At 51.3% G+C, this 23096-nt stretch overlaps 1 protein-coding gene across 1 annotated transcript; it reads left to right on the top strand.

Moving 5' to 3' along the window:
• Positions 1–12: 12 nt before the first annotated feature.
• LOC105727998 (leucine-rich repeat-containing protein 29) lies at positions 13–22215 on the top strand. The gene is given in 6 exon segments (XM_012468230.2): positions 13–56; positions 3409–3510; positions 17711–18001; positions 19541–19684; positions 19901–20102; positions 20175–22215. Coding segments are annotated over 6 exon segments (963 nt in total). The 5' UTR covers positions 13–32; the 3' UTR covers positions 20375–22215.
• The last annotated feature ends 881 nt before the right edge of the window (positions 22216–23096 follow it).

Here is a 23096-nt window from a genome sequence, read left to right as displayed (position 1 = left end):
CTTGCGCGGGGGGCGGAGGAGGCAGGGATGCGATGGCGGAGTCGCTGCCCCAGGAGGTGAGAGGAAGCCGCCCTCAGGCCTAGCTCCGGACAGGCCCCGCCCTCGGGGTCCCGCGCTTTGGGGGAGGGGCTGTCAGATAGCTAGCCCGGCCCCTCCAGCCTGGCGGAAACGACCCGCCCGGCAGATCCCGGGACCTTCTAGCTCTGGGTAACGGCTCTGCCTTTGGGCCACTCTGTCCCCTTAGCTTGGGGGACCGTCCCGCCCTTCCCTATCGGCCCCAGGAAACGGCTACCCTGTTACCTCAGCGAGAACAGGCCCTCTGCCCATCTCCTTCCCTTGAGGTGGCTGTCTCCAGTCCCCTCACTTTTGGAAGATGTCCGCTCCATCTCATCGTCCCGAAGGGTAACTGATCTTATCCCCATTGGTCCCTTGGGATGATCTCTCCATTTCCTACGCCCCGACAGATACGGCCGCCCCCTCTCCCTGGCAGTGGGAAACAGACTGCTCCATCCCCATCAACTGCAGTGATCTCTGAGTTCCTTTAGCTAGGACAGGCCTGTTCCGCATTCCTAGGCCCCTAGTGATGGCCGCCCTTACCTTTTTCACTCCATGGGATGTTTGCTCCTTCCTCTTAGCCAGGGACAAGACCACTCTGCCCCCATCTGCCAGGAAGATAACAGGTTTTGTCCCCAGTGGCCTGTTGGAATGGCTTCACCATCTCTTTTGTCCTGAGGTTGGCAAACCCCTCTCTCTGCCCATGGGAAACAGGTCACCCTTTCCCATCATTCCTGGAATGATGCTCCCTATACTTAGCAAAAATAGGCCTGTTCCCACCCCGTGAGCTTGCAGTGCTATCCCTTCCCCCCTTAGCTTCAAGGGCTATCTATTCCATCCCCATAAATCCTATGGGTGACCAATCATATATCCAGTAGCCCCCTTGAAATGGGGCTCATGGGATGGCCACTCCATCCTTATCATTGCCTCCTCTGGTTCCTTTAGAAAGACCACCCCCTTCTTAGGTCAATGAGTATCCCTCCCTTACTCACCCCAAGGGATGACAGGTTTGTTCCCCTCTCTCTTTGTTCTTGGGTTGGGTGCTTAGCCCCAGAAGACAGAATAGCCAGTATCTTAACTCAGCTCAAACAGGCTTCCCTTCCTCCCCGAAGGGATTGGGGCTTGGTCAGTCCCAGTTCCCATCAATACTGTCTTCCCCATGCCTAGCCTCCCTGGTCCAGAAGTCTATTCTCCCAGTCACTCTCCTCTCAGTAATGACTATTTTATTTCCCTGACCCCGTCCCTGAGCAAACTCTTGGTGAAAATAGAGGTAGAGGACTGGACTGTCCATCCTTAATTTAATCCAGTAAGTATTGGCTGAGCACTGCGCCTATGTGCTTGGCATCTGAGAAGGGAAGGAGCGATCACAATGGGTTGGTGAAGTCAAGCTTCAGGAAGGGCATCGCAGGGAAAAGGCCTGCATAGGCAAAAGGAAATAGATATGCTGTGTTTGTAGGACAGTGGGGAGACTGGATTGGGGAAGTTCAGAGAGCAGCAAGTCCAATTAGGCACGGACACCTGACAGTGCTGATCCAGGAGTAGAGACTGTCCTGAGAATACTGGTGAACCCTGAAGGTTTATGGCAGGGGTGAGCTGAAACTGAAAACTGTTTTATAGGAAAAATTAACCTTGTGACAGTGTGCAGAATGTATTAGCAAGGCTGAACTTGGAGGCAGAGAGTTCAGGTGGGAGATTGTGGAAGGAATCCAGGTTTCAGGTGGTGGAAATCTGAACTACTGAGGTGGGGAAGTTGCAAAGGTAGAGATTTTACTAACAGCAATCCAGCAACCATTTATGGAGCATCTACTTGTTATGAACACACTATATATATGTAAAATTTAATCCCATAAGGCTATGATCTAGATTTTTTTTTAAGTATCCCTATTTTATAGATATGGAAACTGAAACTCAGAGAGGTCAAGTACCTTATTTAAGGTTACACAGCACCATGACAGGAAGTATTGGAGCTGGAATTTGAATGAGTCTAGGTTAGCCTGGCCTAAGCCTGTGCATTACACCTGTATCTAGGAGGAAGGGACAGAAGGACTTGAATAGTCCAAAGTGTTATCAGGTGGATGCACTGTTGGCATTGAAGGGGAAGTTGGGAGGGGCTGTTTTGGGCTGAGGGTAGAATATGAGTTTTGACTGAGATTAAATCGATGGCTAAACATTTGCATGGACAGTTAGCAATATGGATTAGCATTTGTATAATAAGACAATATGGGAATGTTGACTTGGTTATTCCTGTGTTGGTAAACAGAAAACAGGTCTGAGCCCTAGGAGCCAGAGAAGAATACAAAAACGAGGCAATTGGGATGCAGAACGGAAGATTCCAGAAGAAAAGAATAGTTAATATCAAATCATTCTAGGCCTCAGTAGCAACCCCTTCCCCAGTTCTGTTTAGGGCTTTGAACCACACCACCCCCTAGGTGGGGGTAAGGGCCTGAGCCTCCCAGGCTAGGTCTTGCTGGGATCAAATCTTAACAACCAGTGGAGAGGGCAAGGTGGCAGTGGAGAAGATGGCAAAAGAGCAGGGTCTCAGAGCCTGAGCCATGAGGGCGGGAGGACCTATGATTTCCTGAGAATCAGAGTGAGCATACCTGGCCTGCTGTGCTCTAGGTCCTATGCAAGACACTTGGCTATGTTCCGTTTTTTGTTGTTTTTTTTTTTTTAAGACGGAGTTTCGCTCTTGTTGCCCAGGCTGGAATGCAGTGGCATGATCTCGGCTCACTGCAATCTCTGCCTCCCACGTTCAAGCAATTCTCCTGCCTCAGCCTCCCAAGTAGCTGGGATTATAGGCATGTGTCACCACGCCTGACGAATTTTTGCATTTTTAGTAGAGGAGGGGTTTCATCATGTTGATTAGGCTGGATGGTCTCGACCTCCTGAACTCAGGTGATCCACCCGCCTCAGCCTCCCAAAGTGCTGGGATTACAGGTGTGAGCCACCACACCCAGCTGGCTGTGTTCTTTAATTCTCACAATAACCCATTGAATCTCACTACAACTGCCATTTCCCAGATAAGGAAAACAAAGTTCAGAGAGATCAGGTGGCAGAGTAGAGATCTGAACTAGGTTTATCTGGCCTCAATGCCCAGGCTTTTTCTACCCAGCTAGGCAGGAAGTTTGATTCTTATCACTCAGTGCAAGCCTGTATCTAGCTCAGGAAAGGTTTGTTCACAGTAAAGATACCTGAAGCCTGGAGCAGGGAAGTGAATGCTTCGTGAAGCTTCACATCCAAGATAAAGTAGAAGTCAATGCTCTGGTGCCCTCAGACCCATGGTACTGTCAGCTGGAGTTGGTTCCAAAGACCTCCCAGCTCTAACAGCCCCAATGCCCTGTCTTTGTCCCTCAGATGCTCACATATATTCTGAGCTTCCTGCCTCTGTCAGATCAGAAAGAGGCCTCCCTCGTGAGTTGGGCTTGGTACCGTGCAGCCCAGAATGCCCTTCGGGAGGTAAGGCACCCACCCTCCCCTATCCTGTCCTCAGTTGTTTCTCACTTCAGCTTACTCGTGGCCCTGCTCATGTATCTCCATCCATCTATTCGTCCATCCATCCATCCATATATTCTCATACATATACATATAAATACATACATTCATACATAATTGGCCCTGGGTACAGTGCTGGGGCTATACAGATAAAAAGACACAGTTCCCTAAGGAGCTCACATTACTTGAAGGAGAAAGACAAGTAATATGAATGATCTATCCTGTGCTCAGCGCTATGACACTGGGGCAAAAGAGTTCGATGGGAACATTAAGAAGGACATCCGGAGGAGACTGGTGGTGTCAGGGAAGGCTTCCTGAAGGAACCGGATGAGAAGAAAGGTTGGGCTTCTGGGATCAGTAATAGCACAAGTGAAGGCACCATGGTGTGGAATACTTTTGGAAACAATCACACAAGTTCCGTGTGGCTGAAACTGAGACATGGCAGGAGATGAGGCTAGAAGGGGTCAGGCTGCAAGCTGGCAGATGTACCAGGCAACAGAGCTTGGTTTTCTCCTGATGACCATTGAGGAGACTATTAGGCAAGTGAGTGACACAGTGTGATTTGTATTAGAACTCTGCAGTGCAGAGTGGACTGGGAGAGTGAGACAGCGTAGGGAGGAGGCCATCCAGGAGGGGAATGCAGACATCTGGGCTAGTTTGAAAGGCAGGCAGTGATGGCTCATTGTTTTAATTTTGATTTGTTTATTAGTGAAGTTGCACTGTTTTTCTCATTAGCTCACCCTTTGTATTTCCGCCTTTTGTTTATTCATGTTCTGTATCCATTTAACTATTAGGGTCTTAGTATTTTTCTATTCCATTTGTATGGACATTTTCTTTTTTTTTTGAGACAGAGTTTCGCTTTTGTTACCCAGGCTGGAGTGCAATGGCGTGATCTCGGCTCACCACAACCTCCGCCTCCTGGGTTCAGGCAATTCTCCTGCCTCAGCCTCCTGAGTAGCTGGGATTACAGGCATGTGCCACCATGCCCAGCAAATTTTTTGTATTTTTAGTAGAGACGGGGTTTCACCATGTTGACCAGGATGGTCTGGATCTCTTGACCTCATGATCCACCCGCCTCGGCCTCCCAAAGTGCTGGGATTACAGGCGTAAGTCACCGTGCCCGGCCCTTCTTTTTTTGTTTTTTTGAGACAGAGTCTCACTCTGTCACCCAGGCTGGAGTGCAGTGGCATGATTTCAGCTCACTGCAACCTTCACCTCCTGGGTTCAAGCAGTTCTCCAGCCTCAGCCTCCCAAGTAGCTGGGATTACGGGCACCTGCCACCATGCCCAGCTAATTTTTTTGTATTTTTAATAGAGACGGGGTTTCCCCATGTTGGCTAGGCTGGTCTCGAACTCCTGACCTCAAGTGATCTGCACTTGGCCTCCCAAAGTGCTGGGAGTATAGGCATGAGCCACTGTGCCCAGCCTCTTTTTAAATTTTTATTTATTTATTTATTTATTTTTTGAGAGAAAGAAAGAGAAAGAAAAAGGGGGAGAGAGAACAGGATTCTTGCTCTATTGCCCGGGCTGGAATGCAATCTAAAAATACGTACTAAAAACCTCTTTTATGCCGATAATTGTGCTTAACAACGGAGACAGGAAGGAATAAGTGAAGAAAATAACAAACAGCCAACCAATATTTCATTTAAGTCTGTGAAATGCTATGCAAATGCTGAAGAGTCATTTACTTCCAATTTTCCAATTATGTGGTCACTTTCAAAATAGGTGTAATGTGATATTGAGAAAAATGTATGTTCTGTGGACCTGGGGTGGAGAATTCTATAAATATTCACTAAGTTTACTTATTCCAGGTCTAAGTTCAAATCATAGATGTCCCTATTAATTTTCTATGTCGTTGATTCGTCGAATATTAACATTGTGGTGTCAAAATCTCCCGCTATTATTGTGTGGGAGTCCAGGTCTCTTTATAAGTCATTAAGAACTTGTCTTATGTATCTGGGTGCTCCTGTATCGGGTACATATATATTTATAATCATTAACTCCTGTCGTTGCATTGATCCTTTTACCATTATGTAATGTCCTTCTTTGTTTCTTTTAGTCTTTGTTACTATTAAAGTCTATTTTGTGAGAGACGAAAGTTACAACTCCTGTTTTTTTTTCTTTTTTTTTTTTTGCTCTCCATTTAATTGGTGAATCTTCCTCCATCCCTTTGTTTTGAGTCTTTATTTGTCGTTGCTTGTGAAATAGATCTGGATACAGCGTACCGATGGGTTTTGACTTTTTATTCAATTTACCTGTCTGTGTCTTTGATTGGGGCATTTAATCCATTTAAATTTAGAATTAATATTAATATTTGTGAGTTCAATATTGTCATTTAATGCTAGCTGGCTATTTTGCCCATTAGTTGATGTAGATTCATTATAGAGATACTCTTTATGTTTTGGTAAGTTTTTGGGATGACTGATACTGGTTGTTCCTTTCTGTTTGTAGTGCTTCTTTCAGAAGCTCTTGTAAAGCAGGCCTGGTGGTGACAAAATCGCTGAGTGCTTGCTTGTTTGTGAAAAATTTTCTTTTTCCTTCGCTTATAAAGCTTAGTTTAGCGGGATATGAGATTCTGGGTTGAAAATTCTTTTCTTTGAGGATATTGAATATTGACCCCCACTCTCTTCTAGTTTGTAGGGCTGCTGGTGAGAGGTCTGCTGTGACTCTGATAGGCTTCCCTTTATGGGTAACGTGACCTTTCTCTCTAGCTGCCCTTAGAATTTTCTCCTTTATTTCAACCCTAGTGAATCTAGCAATAATGTGTCTTGGAGTTGCTCTACTTGAGAAATATCTTTCAGGTGTTCTCTGGATTAGCTGGAGTTGAGTATTGTCCTGCCTTACTAGATTAGGAAAGTTTTCCTGAATAATATCCTGAAGAATATTTTCCAACTTGGATTCATTCTCTTCATGACATTCAGGTATACCTATCAATCGTAAATTAGGTCTTTTCACATAGTCCCATATTTCTTGGAGACTTTGCTCATTCCTTTTTACTCTTTCTTCTCTAATCTTGTCTTCTCATTTCATTAAGTTGGTCTTCGACCTCTGATATCCTTTCTTCTGCTTGATCAATTTGACTGTTAAAACCTGTGCATACTTTGCGGAGTTCTCGTATTGTATTCTTCAGTTCCATTAATTCACTTATATTCCTCTCTAAATTGTCTATTCTCATTAGGATTTCTTCAAACCTTTTTTTAAGGTTCTTAGTTTCTTTACATTGGGCTAGAACATGTTCTTTTAAGTCACTAAAATTCCTTATTATCCACTTTCTGAAGCCTAAGTCTGTTAATGGAACACACTCATCCTCAATCAGGTCTTGTTCTCTTGTTGATGAGGAACTGTGATCACCTGTAGAAGGAGAGGCATTCTGATCTTGGGTATTCTCAGCCTTTTTACGCTGGTTTCCTCCCTTCATTGTGAGTTCATCCACCTGTTGTCTTTGTAATTGCCTACTTTCAAATTAGGTCTCTGAGTGGACGTCCAACCTGTTGATTCTCAGCGCCGAAATCTGAGCAACCCACTGCGCCGGCCAAAACAGCGACATCAAGATTCGTGGTGCTTTTCTTCCCGGGAGTCTCCGGTCTGGCTTCCCTCTTGAGTCCCTTCTTCAATCAGGTAAATGGGTGACTCTGCCTTCCCGGAGCTCCAAACATCGATCAGTCCCGTTTACTCTGCACCAAGAACCACCGCGCAGGGGCACGGGCAAAACTGCGACGCTGGCCACAAGAGTCGCCCTGGCTACCCGTGGGGCTCCTCTGCTGGGAATCTTCCGGTCCGTGGGTAACAAAAATTCGTCTGAAAGTGTGGTGTCCTCTCATTCTGTGCGCTTTCTCTTGGAGCTACAATCCCAAGCTGCTAGTAATCAGCCATCTTCTATTTATTTATTTTGAGATGGAGTCTTGCTCTGTCACCAGGCTGGAGTATAGTGATGCGATCTCAGCTCACTGCTACCTCCGCCTCCCAGGTTCAAGTGATTCTCCTGCCTCAGCCTCCCGAGTAGCTGGGGCTACAGGTATGTGCCACCACGCCCAGCTAATTTTTCTGTTTTTAGTAGAGATGGGGTTTCACCATGTTGGCCAGGATGGTCTTGATTTCTTGACCTTGTGATCCACCCTCCTCAGCCTCCTGAAGTGCTGAGATTACAGGCGTGAGCCACTGCAGCTGGCCTCTTTTTAAAAATTTAATTTTTTTAAAATTTTGTTTGTTTGTTTTTAAAACTGGATTTTGCTCTGTTGCCCAGGCTGGAGTGCAGTGGTGCAATCACAGCTCACTGCAGCCTCGACCTCACCAGGCTCAGGTGATCCTCCCACCTCAGGCTCCTGAGTAGCTGGGACTATAGATGCATGTCACCATGCCTGACTAATTTTTATATTTTTAGCAGAGAGGAGATTTCACCATGTTGCCCAGGCTCATCTCAAACTCCTGGGCTCAAGAGATCTGCCCGCCTCAGCTTCCCAAAGTTCTGGGATTGTAGGCATGAGCCACCATGTCTAGCCCAGAAGTTAAATTTATGTGTTGTTGGCCAGGCGTAGTGGCTCATGCCTGTAATCCCAGCAGTTTGGGAGGCCAAGGTGGGTGGATCACCTGAGGTTGGGAGTTGGAGACCAGCCTGACCAACATGGAGAAACTCTGTCTCTACTAAAAATACAAAAAATTAGCCCGATGTGGTGGCACATGCCTGTAATCCCAGCTACTTGGGAGGCTGAGGTAGGCGAATGGTTGAACCCCAGGAGGTGGAGGTTGATGTGAGCCGAGATCACGCCCCTGCATTGCAGCCTGGGCAACTAGAGCGAGACTTTGTCTCAAAAAAAAAAAAAAAATCTGTGTTGTTGATTCTGAACATCCTTTTCTTTTTTACTTCCTTCATTGTTTTCTAAACTTAATGATTCCTTGCCCTTTCACCCTTTTCTTCTGTTTTTCTTTTTTTCCTTCTGTTTTTCTTAAGTAGACTTTATTACTTAGAGCAGTTTTAGGTTTACAGCAAAGTTGTTTCTTCTGCTTTCTGGTTTGAATTTTTGTGTTAATGTTTTCATTGGCAAAATTTATTCAGATTTATGTTATGAGGTAAGAAGCTAAACTGATTAATTTTCAAAGAGCCTGAACACCATTTACTTCTAATCTTCTCCTTCCTTATCGGGTTGGAATCCTCTGTCCCATATTAAATGTGGGTATTTAAGTAGCTTCTGTTGTTGAATTATGTATACAGTGTCATTGATCTCATTGTCCAAAGGAATTTGATTTTGAACATGCTGAAGTGTGAGAATCTAGATGTTGAGATCCACCTGGTAGTTGCATTTCTGGGTGAGGAATTCAAGAGAAATGTCTGGATAATAAATATAGATTTGGGTGTCATTGAAGAATGGGTGGCAGTTGAAGCCACAAATCTGAGTAACTTCCCCCAGGGAGAACATGCAGAGCCATAGGAGCAGCAGGCCACAGAGAAGCCCCAGGGGAGGACACCAGTCTAAGGGCACCAAAAGGAGACACCCAAAGAGGGGGATTAGGAGATCCCAGAGAGAGGAGGACACAGATGTCAAAGACAGGAGAGCATTTAAGGGATTGAATGAGACCAGGCGAAGTGGCTCACACCTGTAGTCCCAGCTACTCAGGAGGCTGAGGCAGGAGCATAGCTTGAATCTGGGAGGCAGAGATTGCAGTGAGCCGAGATCATACTACTGCACTCCAGCCTGGGTAACAGAGTGAGACTTAGTCTCAAAAAAAATAAATACATAAAGGTCAAAACTCCCGTGCTGATCAGTAGTGGGATTGCACCTGTGAATAGTCACTGCACTCCAGTCTGGGCAACATAGCGAGACCCCGTCTCTAAAAAAAATACATACATACATAAGTAAAGGATTAAATGGATGACCCCATCTCTAAAAAAAATACATACATACATAAGTAAAGGATTAAATGGATGATTAACAATGTCAGATCCCACAAAAAGCCCAGCAAAGTGACAAACAAATAATGTCCATAAGATATGCTATCCAAGGAGGCCCAATGCCTTCAGCAATATTTGACATCTGGGGAAAAAAGCCAGGTGGATTGAAGAGTAAATGAGAGAAGTAGGAAGTGTAGAGCAAGACCTCACTGGCAAGAAATTTCTCCATGAAGGCCGGGCATGGTGGCTCACGCCTGTAATCCAAGCACTTCGGAGGCCAAGGCAGGCGGATCACCTGAGGTCAGGAGTTCAAGACCAGCCTGACCAACATGGGGAAACCTCGTCTTTAAAAATAATAATTAAAAAAAAAAAAAAAGAAATTTCTCCATGGAAAGAAGGAAATAAGTAGGGCAGGCCAGGCATGATGGCTCACGCCTATAATCCTAGAACTTTGAGAGGCAGAAGCAGGCAGATCATCTGAGGTCGGGAGTTTGAGACCAGCCTGACCAACATGGAGAAACCCTATGTCTACTAAAAATACCAAATTAGCTGGGTGTGGTGGTAGGCGCCTCTAATCCCAGCTACTCAGGAGGCTGAGGCAGGACAATTGCTTGAACCTGGGAGGCAAAGGTTGTAGTAAGCCAAGATTGCACCATTGCACTCCAGCATGGGCAACAGGAGCAAAACTACGTCTCAAAAATAAATAAATAAATAGGCCGGGCATGGTGGCTCACGCCTGTAATCCCGGCACTTTGGGAGGCTGAGGTGGGTGGATCACTTGAGATCAGAAGTTCAAGACCAGCCTGGCCAACATGGTGAAACCCCATCTCTGCTAAAAATAAAAAAATTAGCCAGGTGTGGAGGCGCATGCCTGTAATCCCAGCTACTTGGGAGGCTGAGGCAGGAGAACCACTTGAACCCATGAGGTGGAGGTTGCAGTGAGCTGAGATCGAGCCACTGCACTCCAGCCTGGGCGGCAGAGTGAGACTCCATCTCAAAAAAAATAAAAAATAGTAAAGAATTAATTCTTCAGAGAGTCACTAGAGGAGGGATGAAGGTTGGGGGAGGAGAGAGGTCAGGCATGGAAGATGCCACCTGAGATGGTGGTAGAGATAGGCTGCCACATAGCAAGTTTCATCTGGGATAGGATGGAGAGGATATCACCTCTTCCTTTTATGTGTGTGTGTTTTGTGTTTTTCTTTTTTGTTTTTCAGCATTGGTTTGGTAAAAAAAAAAAAAAAAAAAAAAAAAAGGATGTCACCTGTTCCTGAGGAAGCAGAGAGGTGAGGATGGAAACATGGAACTATTTGCAGAGAAATTCCCCAGAGGCATCTCCTTCCTCAGCAGCCCCTTTGTTCAGTGGATTTGGAGGCCAGGTTGTCACAGGAGAGTGAAAAGAGACATAGAGGCTAGGTCTTCGGCAGAGAGGGTTGAAACAGTCACAAGGGCCGGGTGCAGTGGCTCATGCCTGTAATCTCAGCACTTTGGGAGGCCAAGGCAGGTGGATCACGAGGTCAGGAGTTCAAGACCAGCCTGGGCAACATAGTGAAACCCCATCTCTACTAAAATACAAAAATTAGCTGGGTATGGTGGCAGGCGCCTGTAGTTCCAGCTACTCTGGAAGCTGAGGCAGGAGAATCGCTTGAACCTGGGAGATAGAGGTTGCAGTGAGCCGAGATCATGCTATTGCCCTCCAGCCTGGGCAACAAGAGCAAAATTCGGTCTCAAAAAAAGAAAAGAAAAGAAACAGTCACAGGACAGAAGGAAGATGGAAAATTGCCAGAGACACATGGAAAGGCTGTGGGCAGCCTTACTCAAATGTTTCTGTTGTGCCAGGCACTGTGCTGGGCACTGGGGAGGCAGAAGTGAGAAAGACATAGAGCTTGGGCGTGTGTGGTGAGCACAGATAAGCAAAAAGAGGCTAGGGTACTGCATTCCAAGTCTGTGTGAGGTGCATCAGGGATGCAGAGAAAAAATCAGAAAAGACCCCATGGAGAAGGAGATGTTTGGCCTGAGACTCGAGAGAGGAATAAACATTTGCCAAATAGACCAATAGGAGCAGGTAAGCCGGGGGAACCCCTAGAACAGAAAAAGCAGCTGAGCAGAGGTGTGTGGTGCAGGACAATGATCAGAAGTGGCAGCCCCAGAGCCAGGGCTGGGAGGAAGGGGAACAGGCATGGGAAGAGCTTGGCTGAAGAAGCAGGCTTAGGTCCTAAGGGCTTGAATGCCAGCCTAGGAAGCTTAGCCTGTGTCCCAGAGGCATACAGAACTGGCAGAGGGTCTGGAGAGCACAGGCAGAATCACCTTTTGGAAGGATCAGCCAGTGACAAAACCCAAGAGAGACTGAAGCCAGAGAAACTGGAGGCCAGGACCTGATAAGGAGGAAGCTGCCATCATCTGAGCTGGGAGAAGCAGCTGTAAGCCTACTGGCATTCAGTAAGGAGACCTCAGCTAGGGCAGAAGCAGTGAGGTTGGAGCACAGGGACAGGTTTCACCGTATCAGGGAAACAGAGTGGAAGGAACTTGGGTCGTTGTGGATGTGAGGAGTGAGGGATGATTCTAGGATCACTCCCAGATTTCCCACTTGGGTGGCTTGGTAGAGAGTGGGAAGAGTCTAGAAGGAGCAGAGTTGTAGGATGAGATGATGAATTCAGATTTGGAGTGTCGCATCGTGCTCTCTGGAGAAAGGTCAGTCAGGCACTTGACTCCCAGGGGCTGAGTGTTCAGGACAATGATGTGGATCAGAAAGACGGTAGTTGGAATGATGGCCCCATGGGGCAAAATGCAGTTGGCCAGGGTACACTTGGAGGGGGTGCAAAGATTGTGTCTGTGTGTGTGTGTGTGTGTGTGTGTTGTTGTTGGGTGGAACAAACCATGGGGAAACTCCTCATCTATGGACTGGATCTCATTCTTTCTTGACCCCAAAAGAGCCTGATGGGAAGCAGGCTAGAAGGTAGGAGGAAAGCCAGGAGGGCAGAGTTGCAGAACCCCAATGGGAGATATCATCAAGGGGAGTGGCTGCTGGCCATGCAGAGCAGGTGGCATGGCAGAGAGAACCTTTGAGGGAGGTCTGAGGCAAAGCCCCCACATGTTGGTGACCTTGCTGGAGGGGAGCCATTGCCAGGAATGTGTGATCCTGTGGGGGCCAGCGTGGAGGGGCGAGGGGTACAGAGTGGCTGGACAGCAGGCATGCCTGTGCCTGTGTGCTTCCAAGAAGCATGGCTGTAGAGGGAGGAGAGAGAGAAGAGAAGCAAGAGGAGGGAGTACAGGATATAGGGAGGCTTTTACTTGTAGTTTAAGACTCTGGGATATTTGTGGCCTCTGAAGAAGGAGCAGGGGAAAGGCATAAACAGCAGGGTTCTCGGAGGAGAAGGAGGTCAGGAGAAGGGGTCTCCTGGAAGCAAAAGAGCAGGAGGAAGGTTCAGCTGGATGGGCCCTGCCTGGAGGCAGCTAGTGGATATTAACGGAGGAAAGGGAGGGACTTCCCACTTGATGGTCTTCTCTGAGAATCCTGGATGAGGGAGGGTGTATCAGTAAGGCCAGGAGCTGGGGAGGCAGGGGGCATGGAGAGAAATCTTGTAGGGGGTGGGAAGGGAACAGGGAGGCCATGACTTCCTGGGTGGAGTTCTGTATCCCTGGTACAGACTCAGAGGAGGCAGTTGGTCTCACCAGCTCTGGCTGGGCCAGGAGAATGGGCACAGCAGCACGACTGAGGCAAGAGCACCAGGGACCCTGAGGAGAGGTTGTTACAGGGCAAAGCCTCATGGAGCCCAGCAAAGATGGGGCAGTCAGAGGAGGCCAAGGGGGCAGCCAAGCCCTGGGGCACAGATAGGATTGGAGTAGGGGTGAGGGCTGGAGGAAGGAGAAGGAAGCTGGAGTCAGTGTTTTAGAGCTGGAGCTGCTCCAGCTAACCGTGTGCTCCAGAAAGAATGTTGATAGAGACAGATAAAAGAGCCTTGGGATAACCAAAAACAAGAAAAAGACGAAAGGAATGTTGACAAAGACCCATTTGGTGCCTCTGCAGAACTCAGCCCACCTGGGCTGGGAGCATTGGGAGGCCTGGGAGCACAGGTACCTGGCATCACCACCACGTGCCAGAGAGCACCTGTGGAACCCTGGGGTCAAAAACCATCTCCCAGGGCTCAGGCACAGGCAGGTGGATACTGAGGCAGTACCAGTTAGGTGCTGTGGAAGACATTGGCTTACCAAGGCCAAGCTGGAGCTGGTGTCTCACCAAACTGGGCTAGGATGCTGGTCTTGGTGACTTATTCTCTCTGACCAGTCCCTCCTGTTCCCTTAATCCCAACTTTCTCAAATAAGGATGCTGGCAAAGGCAGAGCCCCCACATGCACCAGCTATGCCCGTTCTTGTGGGGAGCCCTGGTTGCCTGCTGCTAGTTGGTCCCTGTGAAGCAATAGCTGAAGACAGCTCTTTCCCTCCTCCATGCCTGAGGGATTTATGAAGTCCTGGAGCAGCCTCTGAATGACCCACCAGTCTAACTCCTCTCTAGAGACCAATGCCCCAGGTGCCAGGACATACATTTTCCCAATGGCCTCCTGGAGAACAGGCATGGTAGCTTTGGAGTCCTGTACCAGGCAGGGCGGAGGGCCATTTCCTCTGTCACGTGGCTTTCCAAGTGTGTACACAGGCTTGCAGTCTCAGTTCAGGTACAACAGTAGGTACTCACTAGGTACAACAAAACCCTGGCCTCCCACAGTCAAGGTACATGCATCACTTGTAGCAGGTTCAGGGCATTTCCCAAATGATTTTGTGATTACTCTTTTTTTTTTTTCTTTTGAGACGGAGTCTCACTCTGTTGCCCAGGCTGGAGTGCAGTGCCATGGCGCAATCTCGGCTCACTGCAATCTCCTCCTCTTAGGTTCAAGAGATTCTCCTGCCTTAGCCTCCAGAGTAGCTGGGATTACAGGTGCCTGCCACCATGCCCAGGTGATTTTTTTGTATTTTTAGTAGAGATGGGGTTTCACCATGTTGGCCAGGATGGTCTCGAACTCCTGACCTCATGATCTGCCTGCCTCAGCCTCCCAAAGTGCTGGGATTATAGGTGTGAGCCACTGTGCCCAGCCAACTCCTGCAGTTTTAAGTCCAGGTGACCTCAGGAGCAGGGTAGACCACCTGGGAGGTGGCTTAGAGGCCGCCCCCATCCCACCCGAACATGGTCTCAAGCCTCTTCTGTATCCCCAGAGCTGGAAGTCCTTTAAACCAGGCCTGCTTCTTTATCAGGTGGCTTTGCTGCCAAGAGCCAGCCCTGGACTTGAGCCCTGGGGACACTGCCAGAGTCTTCCCTTGGTCTTTTGTTGACCTGGTTCGTAGGGAGGCAGTGCGAGAGAAGAGACCCTTCCTGGCCAGCCAGGCTCCAGAATGAAGGGAAGGAAAGAAGTCAGGCTGAGCCCCTGAAGCTGCTGTGACACCAGAGCTGGGGCCTGCAGACTTTCAGGGGTTCCTCAGTGATATGAGTGGGGGGAGCAGGTGCTGCCTCACAACCAGCTCTGCCCCACCTGTCCCAGCCACAGTTTCCTCTCATCTGCATCCAATGGAGTTGTCTAGCTTACAGGGCTTGGGAATGGCTGAAGGCACGGCCTCCGTTCCTCTCTGGTCTTTCATCACCCTCTCCACCCTCACACACTGGGATCTTCCCAGCCCCCCTTTGACCTGAGATCCCCGACCCACTGCCCATGATTGGACCTGTGGTGAGTGCCCCTCTCATCTGAAATGACCATGTTCCAGAAGTAGGGGCTGGAAGGGGAACCTGGCTGACCCCTGGTTCCTGTGAAAGAGGCCAGGAGCTGGTTTCTTTCTCTTACACTGCTCCTTCCCATCATGACAGCCATGGGTGCCACTTATCTCTGCCAGACTGGTCTCTCCACACCTGGGAGTGAGTCCTGTGCCTCCTGGGAGAATCTTGTTGATAAGTATCTTGCAGGAGTACATCCTGTGAGTCAACTTCTACCTTTTGCATTCCATTTTTGTTTTTGTTTTTGTTTTTGTTTTTGAGATGGAGTCTTGCTCTGTTGCCCAGACTGGAGTATAGCAGTGCAATCTCAGATCACTACAACCTCCTCCTCCCACGTTCAAGTGATCCTCCTGCCTCAGCCTCCCAAGTAGCTGGAATAACAAGTATGCACCACCACACCCAGCTAATTTCTGTATTTTTAGTAGAGATGGGGTTTCACCATGTTGGCCAGACTGGTCTCAAACTCCTGCCCTCAAGTGATCCACCTGCCTCAGTCTCCCAAAGTACTGGGATTACAGGCGTGCGCCACTATGCCTGGCTTGGATTCCCTTTTGATGATGGTCTGTGGGGTACCAACAGGAGCAGCAGCTTGCTTTTGCAGGTTTAGGGGAGCTTTCTTTCCTGCATGTTGATTCAAACAAGAAGCTTCTTTGAGTACCACATGCCTGCAACCTGGACAAGAGGTAGGAAGATGGGGCAGGGATTTTAGAAGCCAAGCCCTCTTCTCTCTCTCCCCAAAGATCTGTTCCACACATACCGATTTCCCTTTGGCTCACTCCAGTACAATATCAGGAAAAGTTCTTTAAAGATCTCCTTAGCTCGGAGCTTCTAAATGCCTGCACAAGCCAACTTATTCCCACCATGTATCCTTGAGTTTTTCTCTTGGGTCCCACCCGACTCCAGCTGTGCACTCTCCGTTCTCATGCCCCTGTTCCTCTACTCAAAGCCAGCTCAACTTCCTTAGGACGGGTGAGGTGTGTCCTGTTAGCTCCCACCCACAGAAATGGAAGCCTTCAGCGTCCTTACCTTGACAGATAGATGTCCCCTCTGGATATGTGTCGCAGGGATCACACATCTTGAATTCTGGATCATCCAGGGCCCAATACCAGGCAGCTCCACGTGTTCATGCACACACAAACATGCACATGCACACACATACACATTTGCACACACATTTTTTTCTTACACACACAACCCATTTTTGCAAACATTCATGTGACAGACTCTCAGAGACCACCAGGGGACTTAGGCCTAACTGCCTGCCCCAGATCTCTGGCACCTGGGCCATAGAGGGTGTGGTGAGTGACATCTACCTCACTTCTCCTGCCTTCCACTGTTCAGAAGGCCATGCTCTCTGGAAAGTGGGCAAGGCCGGCTGCTTAGCTTATGCCAAATCCCTGGAGTAGGAGGCTGAGTCCATGGATCTCAGGGCCTCCTTCTGAAAGTCCTAAAGGTTGGGGTCCAGCATGCTTTGCCCTCCCACGCCCTGAGGACTTCACTAGGCTTCCTCTAGGTCCCATCTCAGCCCTCCTGTGCTCAATGTGCCAACTCCCCACTCTGTCCCCGCCCCTCCCTTGGCATCCCATCCTGTCCATCACTAACCTTCCCATTGTCCTCTGATGGTCATCTCCTTTGAACCCCAGCTCCCACTTCTTACCCACACCCCACTTGACCACACATGACACCACACACCATGGTGGGTCCTCATTGTAGAAGGGCCCTTCCCTGACCTGCCCCCAACCTCTGGCCAGTGACTTGTCACCAAACCCGATGCCCAGCACCCTCTGAAGCCAGAGGGCTACCCCAGGCTTGCTGCTGCTCTGTAGAGTCTTGCAATACAACATCCCCATGTCCTCTGCCTCCCTCTCGGCCATCAAGAGCCTGGGCCTCAAGAGTGTCTGCTGCATCAGCCTGACCAACCTGGATGGCTCTCCAGCTTCACACCAGGTGCTACAATCTGTTGCCTACCACCTGGGCCCACACCTGCAGAGCTTGTCCCTGGGTGGGGGCAGCTCCACAGAAGCCTCCTTTGTAGACCCGATCCTGGGCTGCCTGACCCTGCGTGTCCTTGACCTCAGTGGCTGCAATAGCCTCTTCACCTCGGGCACACTGCTGGCTCAGCCCAAGATGACACACAGCATCCAGCAGACCTTGAGTGGCCTCCATGAGCTCAACCTGGCTGGCCTGCGGGACCTGGCTGACCTCAGCTTCAACTGGCTCAGCAGCTGTGCCACCAGCCTGGAGCGCCTCTCCTTGGCCTACTGCCACCTCACCTTCGAGCCAGACCCAGCCCGAGGCTGCATCAGCCCCCAGGACTCCTCTCCCTCTCAGTTCTCCTTCCGCAACCTGCTGTGATTTGTGCAGGAGTGGGTTGGCAGGCTGCATGCCCTGGACTTGAGTGGCACTGGCTTGCCACCCGAGGCCCTTCGGGCCCTGGGCCAGGCAGCTGGGCTGCAACTGCAGGAGTTGAACCTGCACAGCTGCCGGGACCTCTCCACGGAGGCCGTGGCCACCCTGTGCCTCCAGCAACTAGGCCTTACCTCCCTGGACCTCAGCGGCTGCTCAGAACTGACTGATGGGGCACTCTTGGCTGTGAGCCGGGGCCTGTGGCACCTGCGGCACCTGAGCCTGGGGAAGCTGCAGTGGCTGACAGATGCAGGATGTACAGCCCTGGGTGACCTGCGGGAGCTGCAGAGCCTCGACATGGCTGAGTGCTGCCTGGTGAGAGGGCGGGAACTGGCCCGGGCCCTCGGCTCCGTGCATGGGGCTCCACCACACCTGGCCTCCCTGAGCCTGGCCCACTGCTCTTCACTAAAGGTGAGCATACCATCATGCCCTTCCTTCCTCTCCAGGGCTGGGGATGGTGGGAGGGGGGAACGGGGATGGTGGGAGGGGGGAACCAGGGTGGTGGGGATAGTGGGCGGCCTGTGGCACCAGGGAGGGACTCCCCACTGTTCATGCCCACAATTGGCAGTTGGAAATGAACTTGGGACCCAATCTGGAGGAGGACAGGAGCTTAGACAGCTGCTGCTGCTGCCAGCACACCTCCCCAAAGCCCCCATTCTGGGCCTAGGAGGTCCAAGCAGCCAGGGTGGCCCAGCCTACGAGGCAGCCAACAGCTCACGTGCCAAGTGCGTGGCAACAGCTGTGTCTGGGGAGGCGTGCTGAGGACGAGTGTTCTAGAGCTAGGAGGGCTGAAGAAAGGGGGTGATGGGCAAGGAAGGCAGGGAAGGAGCACTGAGGAAGGTGCTGGGGTGGGCCCTGCAGGGTGATGCGACAGGAGCAGCAGGGTCATTTCCTGGCCAAGGCCAGGCCCTTCAGCAGGGCTCACCGCGGTCCCTCTGGGTGGCGTCCCTATCCTGGTAGTGTCAGTCCATCCCTCTTTAGTGGATTATTTCTTCACCCTGTCCATTTGACCAGGGCATTCTCAACATAAAACTGTCCCTCCATCTTGTTCCCCTCCAAGCGCCTCTTTTCCCGGCTCCACTCCTTCCCGTTGCACCAAGCATGTCTCAACTGCTGTCTCCAGGCCTCACATTCTTGTGTCTTCGAAGCTCCCCTCTGTGCATCCCTCTACAAACTAGCCCCCAGCTCCTGCTCCCCTTCCTTAACTGCCCGGGCAGCTGGCAGCTCCACCTCGATTGGCTCAGCAGAATCAACTGGCTGGTCCAGTGAGCTGTGGTCTGAGGCGGCCTCATCCACTCCTTTGGCAGGGGCTGGGAGCATAGGCAGGGCAGCCACCCTAGACCCTGCCACCTGTATGCTTCCTGCCCCAGCCATAGTCCAGGCCTTTTTCCTGTGGCAACCCCCATGGCTACTCCCTGTCTACTACCCTGTCTACGCCCACCTTTCACTACCAGCATGGGAGCCATGTTGCTTCCTTCCTGGGACCCTCTGGTAGCTCCCTCCTGCCTGTAGGTTGGGAACCTTGGACACTCTTCCTAGCTACCAGTGCCAGGCCAGGTGTCATAGGCACCAACTGCCGCTCCATCCTTTCTCCTCCCTCCCTCCCTCCTAGGACGCCTCAGTGCTCTCCATGATCCCAGCACTGGGCCCAAGCCTCAGGGTGCTAGACTTGTCCTCCTGTGTGGCCCTCACCAACCAGACCCTGCAGGCTGTCTGCACATACCTCACCCACCTCTCAGTCCTGCGCCTGGCTTGATGCAAGGAGCTCTGTGACTGGGGGCTTCTGGGGCTGGGGGAGCCTGTGCACGGGACCCAGGTGCGGGACCCTTGAGGTCTTGGAGGGCGGGTGGCCCCTGGGCTCAGCTGCCCTCCTGCACCTCCCAAGTCTCTATAGGAGCATTTAAGGGCAAACTCAGGAGGAACCTGAGAAGCAAGGGCTTCTTCCCACAGCCACACGCAGAGCTGGAGCATCAGGCCTCAGGCACCAAGGACCCGGATCCCAAGCCACAGGGCCCCTCCCTGCTCATGCTGCAGGCCCTGCAGGAGTTGGACCTCACAGCCTGCAGCAAGCTGACTGATGCCAGTTTAGCCAAGGTTGTGGGGCTGGGGGTATGAGTAGGCTGAGGATCTTAGGGCTGAAATCAGGGGCCTGGGACAACCCACTTTTTGCTTGGAAAAAAAGTTGACCTTGGAGTTCCTTTTTCATTGGCTTCTGCTGCCTCTGGTCATGCCCTGGCTGGGGTGGGAGGATCTGGAAGGGCCAAGACTCTGGGCTCCAGTGGGATTTACCCCTCCCCCCCATCCTTGCAGGTGCTCTAGTTCCCCCAACTGAAGCAGTTGTCCCTGAGGCTGTTGCCAGCGCTCACAGACAAGGGCTTGGTGGCTGTGGCCAGGGGCTGTCCCAGCCTGGAGCGCCTGGTACTGAGTCACTGCAGCCGCCTCAGTGACGAGGGCTGGGCCCAGGCAGCCAGCTCCTGGCCAAGGCTGCAGCACCTCAACCTGTCCAGCTGCAGTCAGGTCACCAACAACACTGGGCAGATGGAGCCATGGTGCAGGGGCTGGGCTGAGCTGGGTCCCACGGCAGGCCAGGCACTCATCTGGTGGCCTCCCCACAGGACACTGGATGCCATTGGACAGGCGTGCAGACAGCTCCGGGTGTTGGATGTGGCCGTGTGCCCTGGCATCAACATGGCCGCCGTCAGGCGCTTCCAGGCTCAGATGTCCCAGGTGTCCTGCGTCCAGTCCCGCTTTGTGGGAGGGGCTGACCTGACCCTAACACTCTGAGGCAGGGTCAGTAACTAGCCCTGCAGCTCAGCCTCCTTGACTTCCCTATTCCCCAGCCCCGGCCTTGAGCCGGGTTGCCTCTGTTGAGGACTGGGGGTGGGGCCAATCCAGGGCAGCCCAGGAACTTCCTGCCGCACAGCCTGGCAGCAGCCTCTTTCCAGCCACACATCGCTGCCACAGGCTCCTGCTCTCTGGCCAGGCCCTGGTTGGGAGGCTGGGCCCCCAGCGGGCAGGGTCTGGTGCTGGGAGGAGCAGACCCTGTGTCTCTTGCCTGCCGTCTTCTCAGATCTAAGGCCCAGCTCCACCTATTCCTGTGGGACTCTTCCCCGCCCCACCCCAGTGTGCACTGAGCTTCAGCAGCTGAGCCCAGGTCTGTGTTGTAAACCCTAAGATTAAACATTCCATATGATAGTACCTTCCTGTCTTAGGTTCTCAGACTAAAGGGCCCCTCTCCTCCCCACTTCAGCTGAAGTGGCCCAGGAGCAGGCAAGAGCATCCCAGGCACGCTCCTTCCTCAGGCTTGGCCCACAGCCCCACAGGGGCTCCCACCCTGGCCTGACACAGCCAGGTCCTAGCAGCTTCTCTACACGGTAGGAGACCCCGCAGGCCTGGGTGTGCCCTGCAGTAAAGGCACACACTGTGCGCTTGTCCCAGCCAGACTCCAGGAACAACTGATGAATAATGCTTGAATCAGTGAGGCTGTCCTGCAGGAGAAATAAGAGGAAAAGAATGAAAGAGGCCAGCATCTCTGGGTGAGAGGGTCACTAGAGGTCACCTAATCCAGCCTCCTCAATGGTGCCAGTGACTTCTCCATGGCAGCTTTGGGGACCAATGGGCTCCTCTTTCCTCAAGGGCTTGGTGTCCCCACACCTCATCCATATCCCTGGTCACTGGTTCTAGCAGCGAGCCAGGGATCCCCCAGCGCCTGCAGGGACTGTGCTTTATGTGGGGATTCAGAGGGGCCAAAGCTCTCCCAGCGCAGGGCCAGCTGGGGAGGCAGAGGAGCCAGCTAGCAGGGACAGTCCAGCGTGCAGGGTGTGTGTGAAGAGAGACAAGCACCTGGGACCAGAGCCCAGGGAGCAACAAATTGGGCTTGGAGGGTCCAGGAAGGAATCAGGCAGTGAAACTGGGCAGAAGGGAGGAAGAGGGTGATCCAGACAGAAGGCACTGTGGGGGTGCACCTGAGCAGGCCAGAGCTGGCACTGAGGGGGTGGTCTAAGCAGGGAGGATGCCAGCTTGGACCAAGCACCAAGAACCCTGCAAGCCACAGGTGCTCAGGTGGAAGGGCTAAACCGCAGCATGTCTGCAACTCATCTGGCTCAACTCAGGCTTAGTCATGGAAACTGTAGCCATTAACCCATGGACGTGGATAGGGACACATGGAATATATGGGATGTTTGTGTGTGTATGACAAGATTTATGTTGGTGAAAGCAGTTGGGATAGCTGGTGTTAAGAGGGTTGGAGGGGCAAGATGGGAGGCTGGAAGTCAGGAGGCTGTTGCTGTGATGGTGGCATACACAAGGGACTGGAGACATTAGGAAGAATTGACAGTTACAGGGAGGCTGACAGCATCAGGGATCCCTGCCTCCCATTTCTACGTAGAACTCAAGGCCAACCACTCCAAGTGTGGTGGGAAGTCCTTAGGCATGGGCATAGTGGGCCCCAGATGCCCAAGGAACTGAAGCTTAGCTGGGGGAGGGGGAGCAAGTGCCCTCTGACACATTCTCCGAAGGAAGTGCCATCTCATCGGTTCTCACAGTCAGTCAGCCAGGTTGATGGTTAAAAGCAGTATTGGAGCCGTAATCCCAGCACTTTGGGAGGCTGAGGCAGGTGGATCACCTGAGCTCAGGAGTTAGAGACCAGCCTGACCAACACGGAGAAACCCCATCTCTACTAAATACAAAAAATTAGCCAGGCATGGTGGCGCACGCCTGTAATCCCAGGTACTTGGGAGGCTGAGGCAGGAGAATGGTTTGAACCCGGGAGGTGGAGGTTGCAGTGAGCCGAGATTGCGCCATTGCACTCCAGCCTGGGCAACGAGCAAAACTCCATCTCAAAAAAAAAAAAAAATGATATTAGAGGCACTAGGAAGAGAAGAGGTGAGTGGAAGGGAGAAGTCTGAGGGGCAGTGGCTTCAGCCTGCCCTGTGAGCTCCATGGACTGATGAGCTCTTCTTTCCTCAAGGGCTTGGGGTCTGTGACCACAGCCTCTGTCCCTGTGACCAAACCTGCTTCTGCCCCCAGGGACTCTGGCCTGTCTGTGGCCCCCAGCCCACCCATGGCTCTGAGATAGGTCTTTTTTTTTGAGATGGAGTCTTGTTCTGTTGCCCAGGGTGGAATGCAGTGGTATGATCTCAGCTCAGTTCAACCTCAGCCTCCAGGTTCAGGCATTTCTCCTGCCTCAGCCTCCCAACTAGCTGGGATTACAGGTGTGAGCCACCATACCTGGCTAATTTTTGTGTTTTTAGTAGCGATGGGGTTTCACCATGTTGGCCAGGCTGGTCTCCAACTCCTGACCTCAGGTGATCTGCCTGCTTTGGCCTCCCACAGTGCTGGAATTACAGGCGTGAGCCACCGAGCCCAGCCCTGAGTTAGGTTTTAATCAGAAGCAGGGCTTCCTGCACAGAAATAGCTCTTGTCAGAATCAGCCCACATCCTCCCACTGGCCTGGGGATGCCCTTGGGAATCTTGACCCTGCCCTTCTGCAGAAAGCAGGCCTAGC

This window comes from Aotus nancymaae, unplaced genomic scaffold (assembly GCF_030222135.1).
Source record: "Aotus nancymaae isolate 86718 unplaced genomic scaffold, 86718_ANA_hifiasm-v0.15.2.pri h1tg000030l, whole genome shotgun sequence".
Classification (NCBI taxonomy): Eukaryota; Metazoa; Chordata; class Mammalia; order Primates; family Aotidae; genus Aotus; species Aotus nancymaae.
Note: the sequence above shows the minus strand (reverse complement) of the source record. Positions and strands in the feature narration are given on the sequence as shown.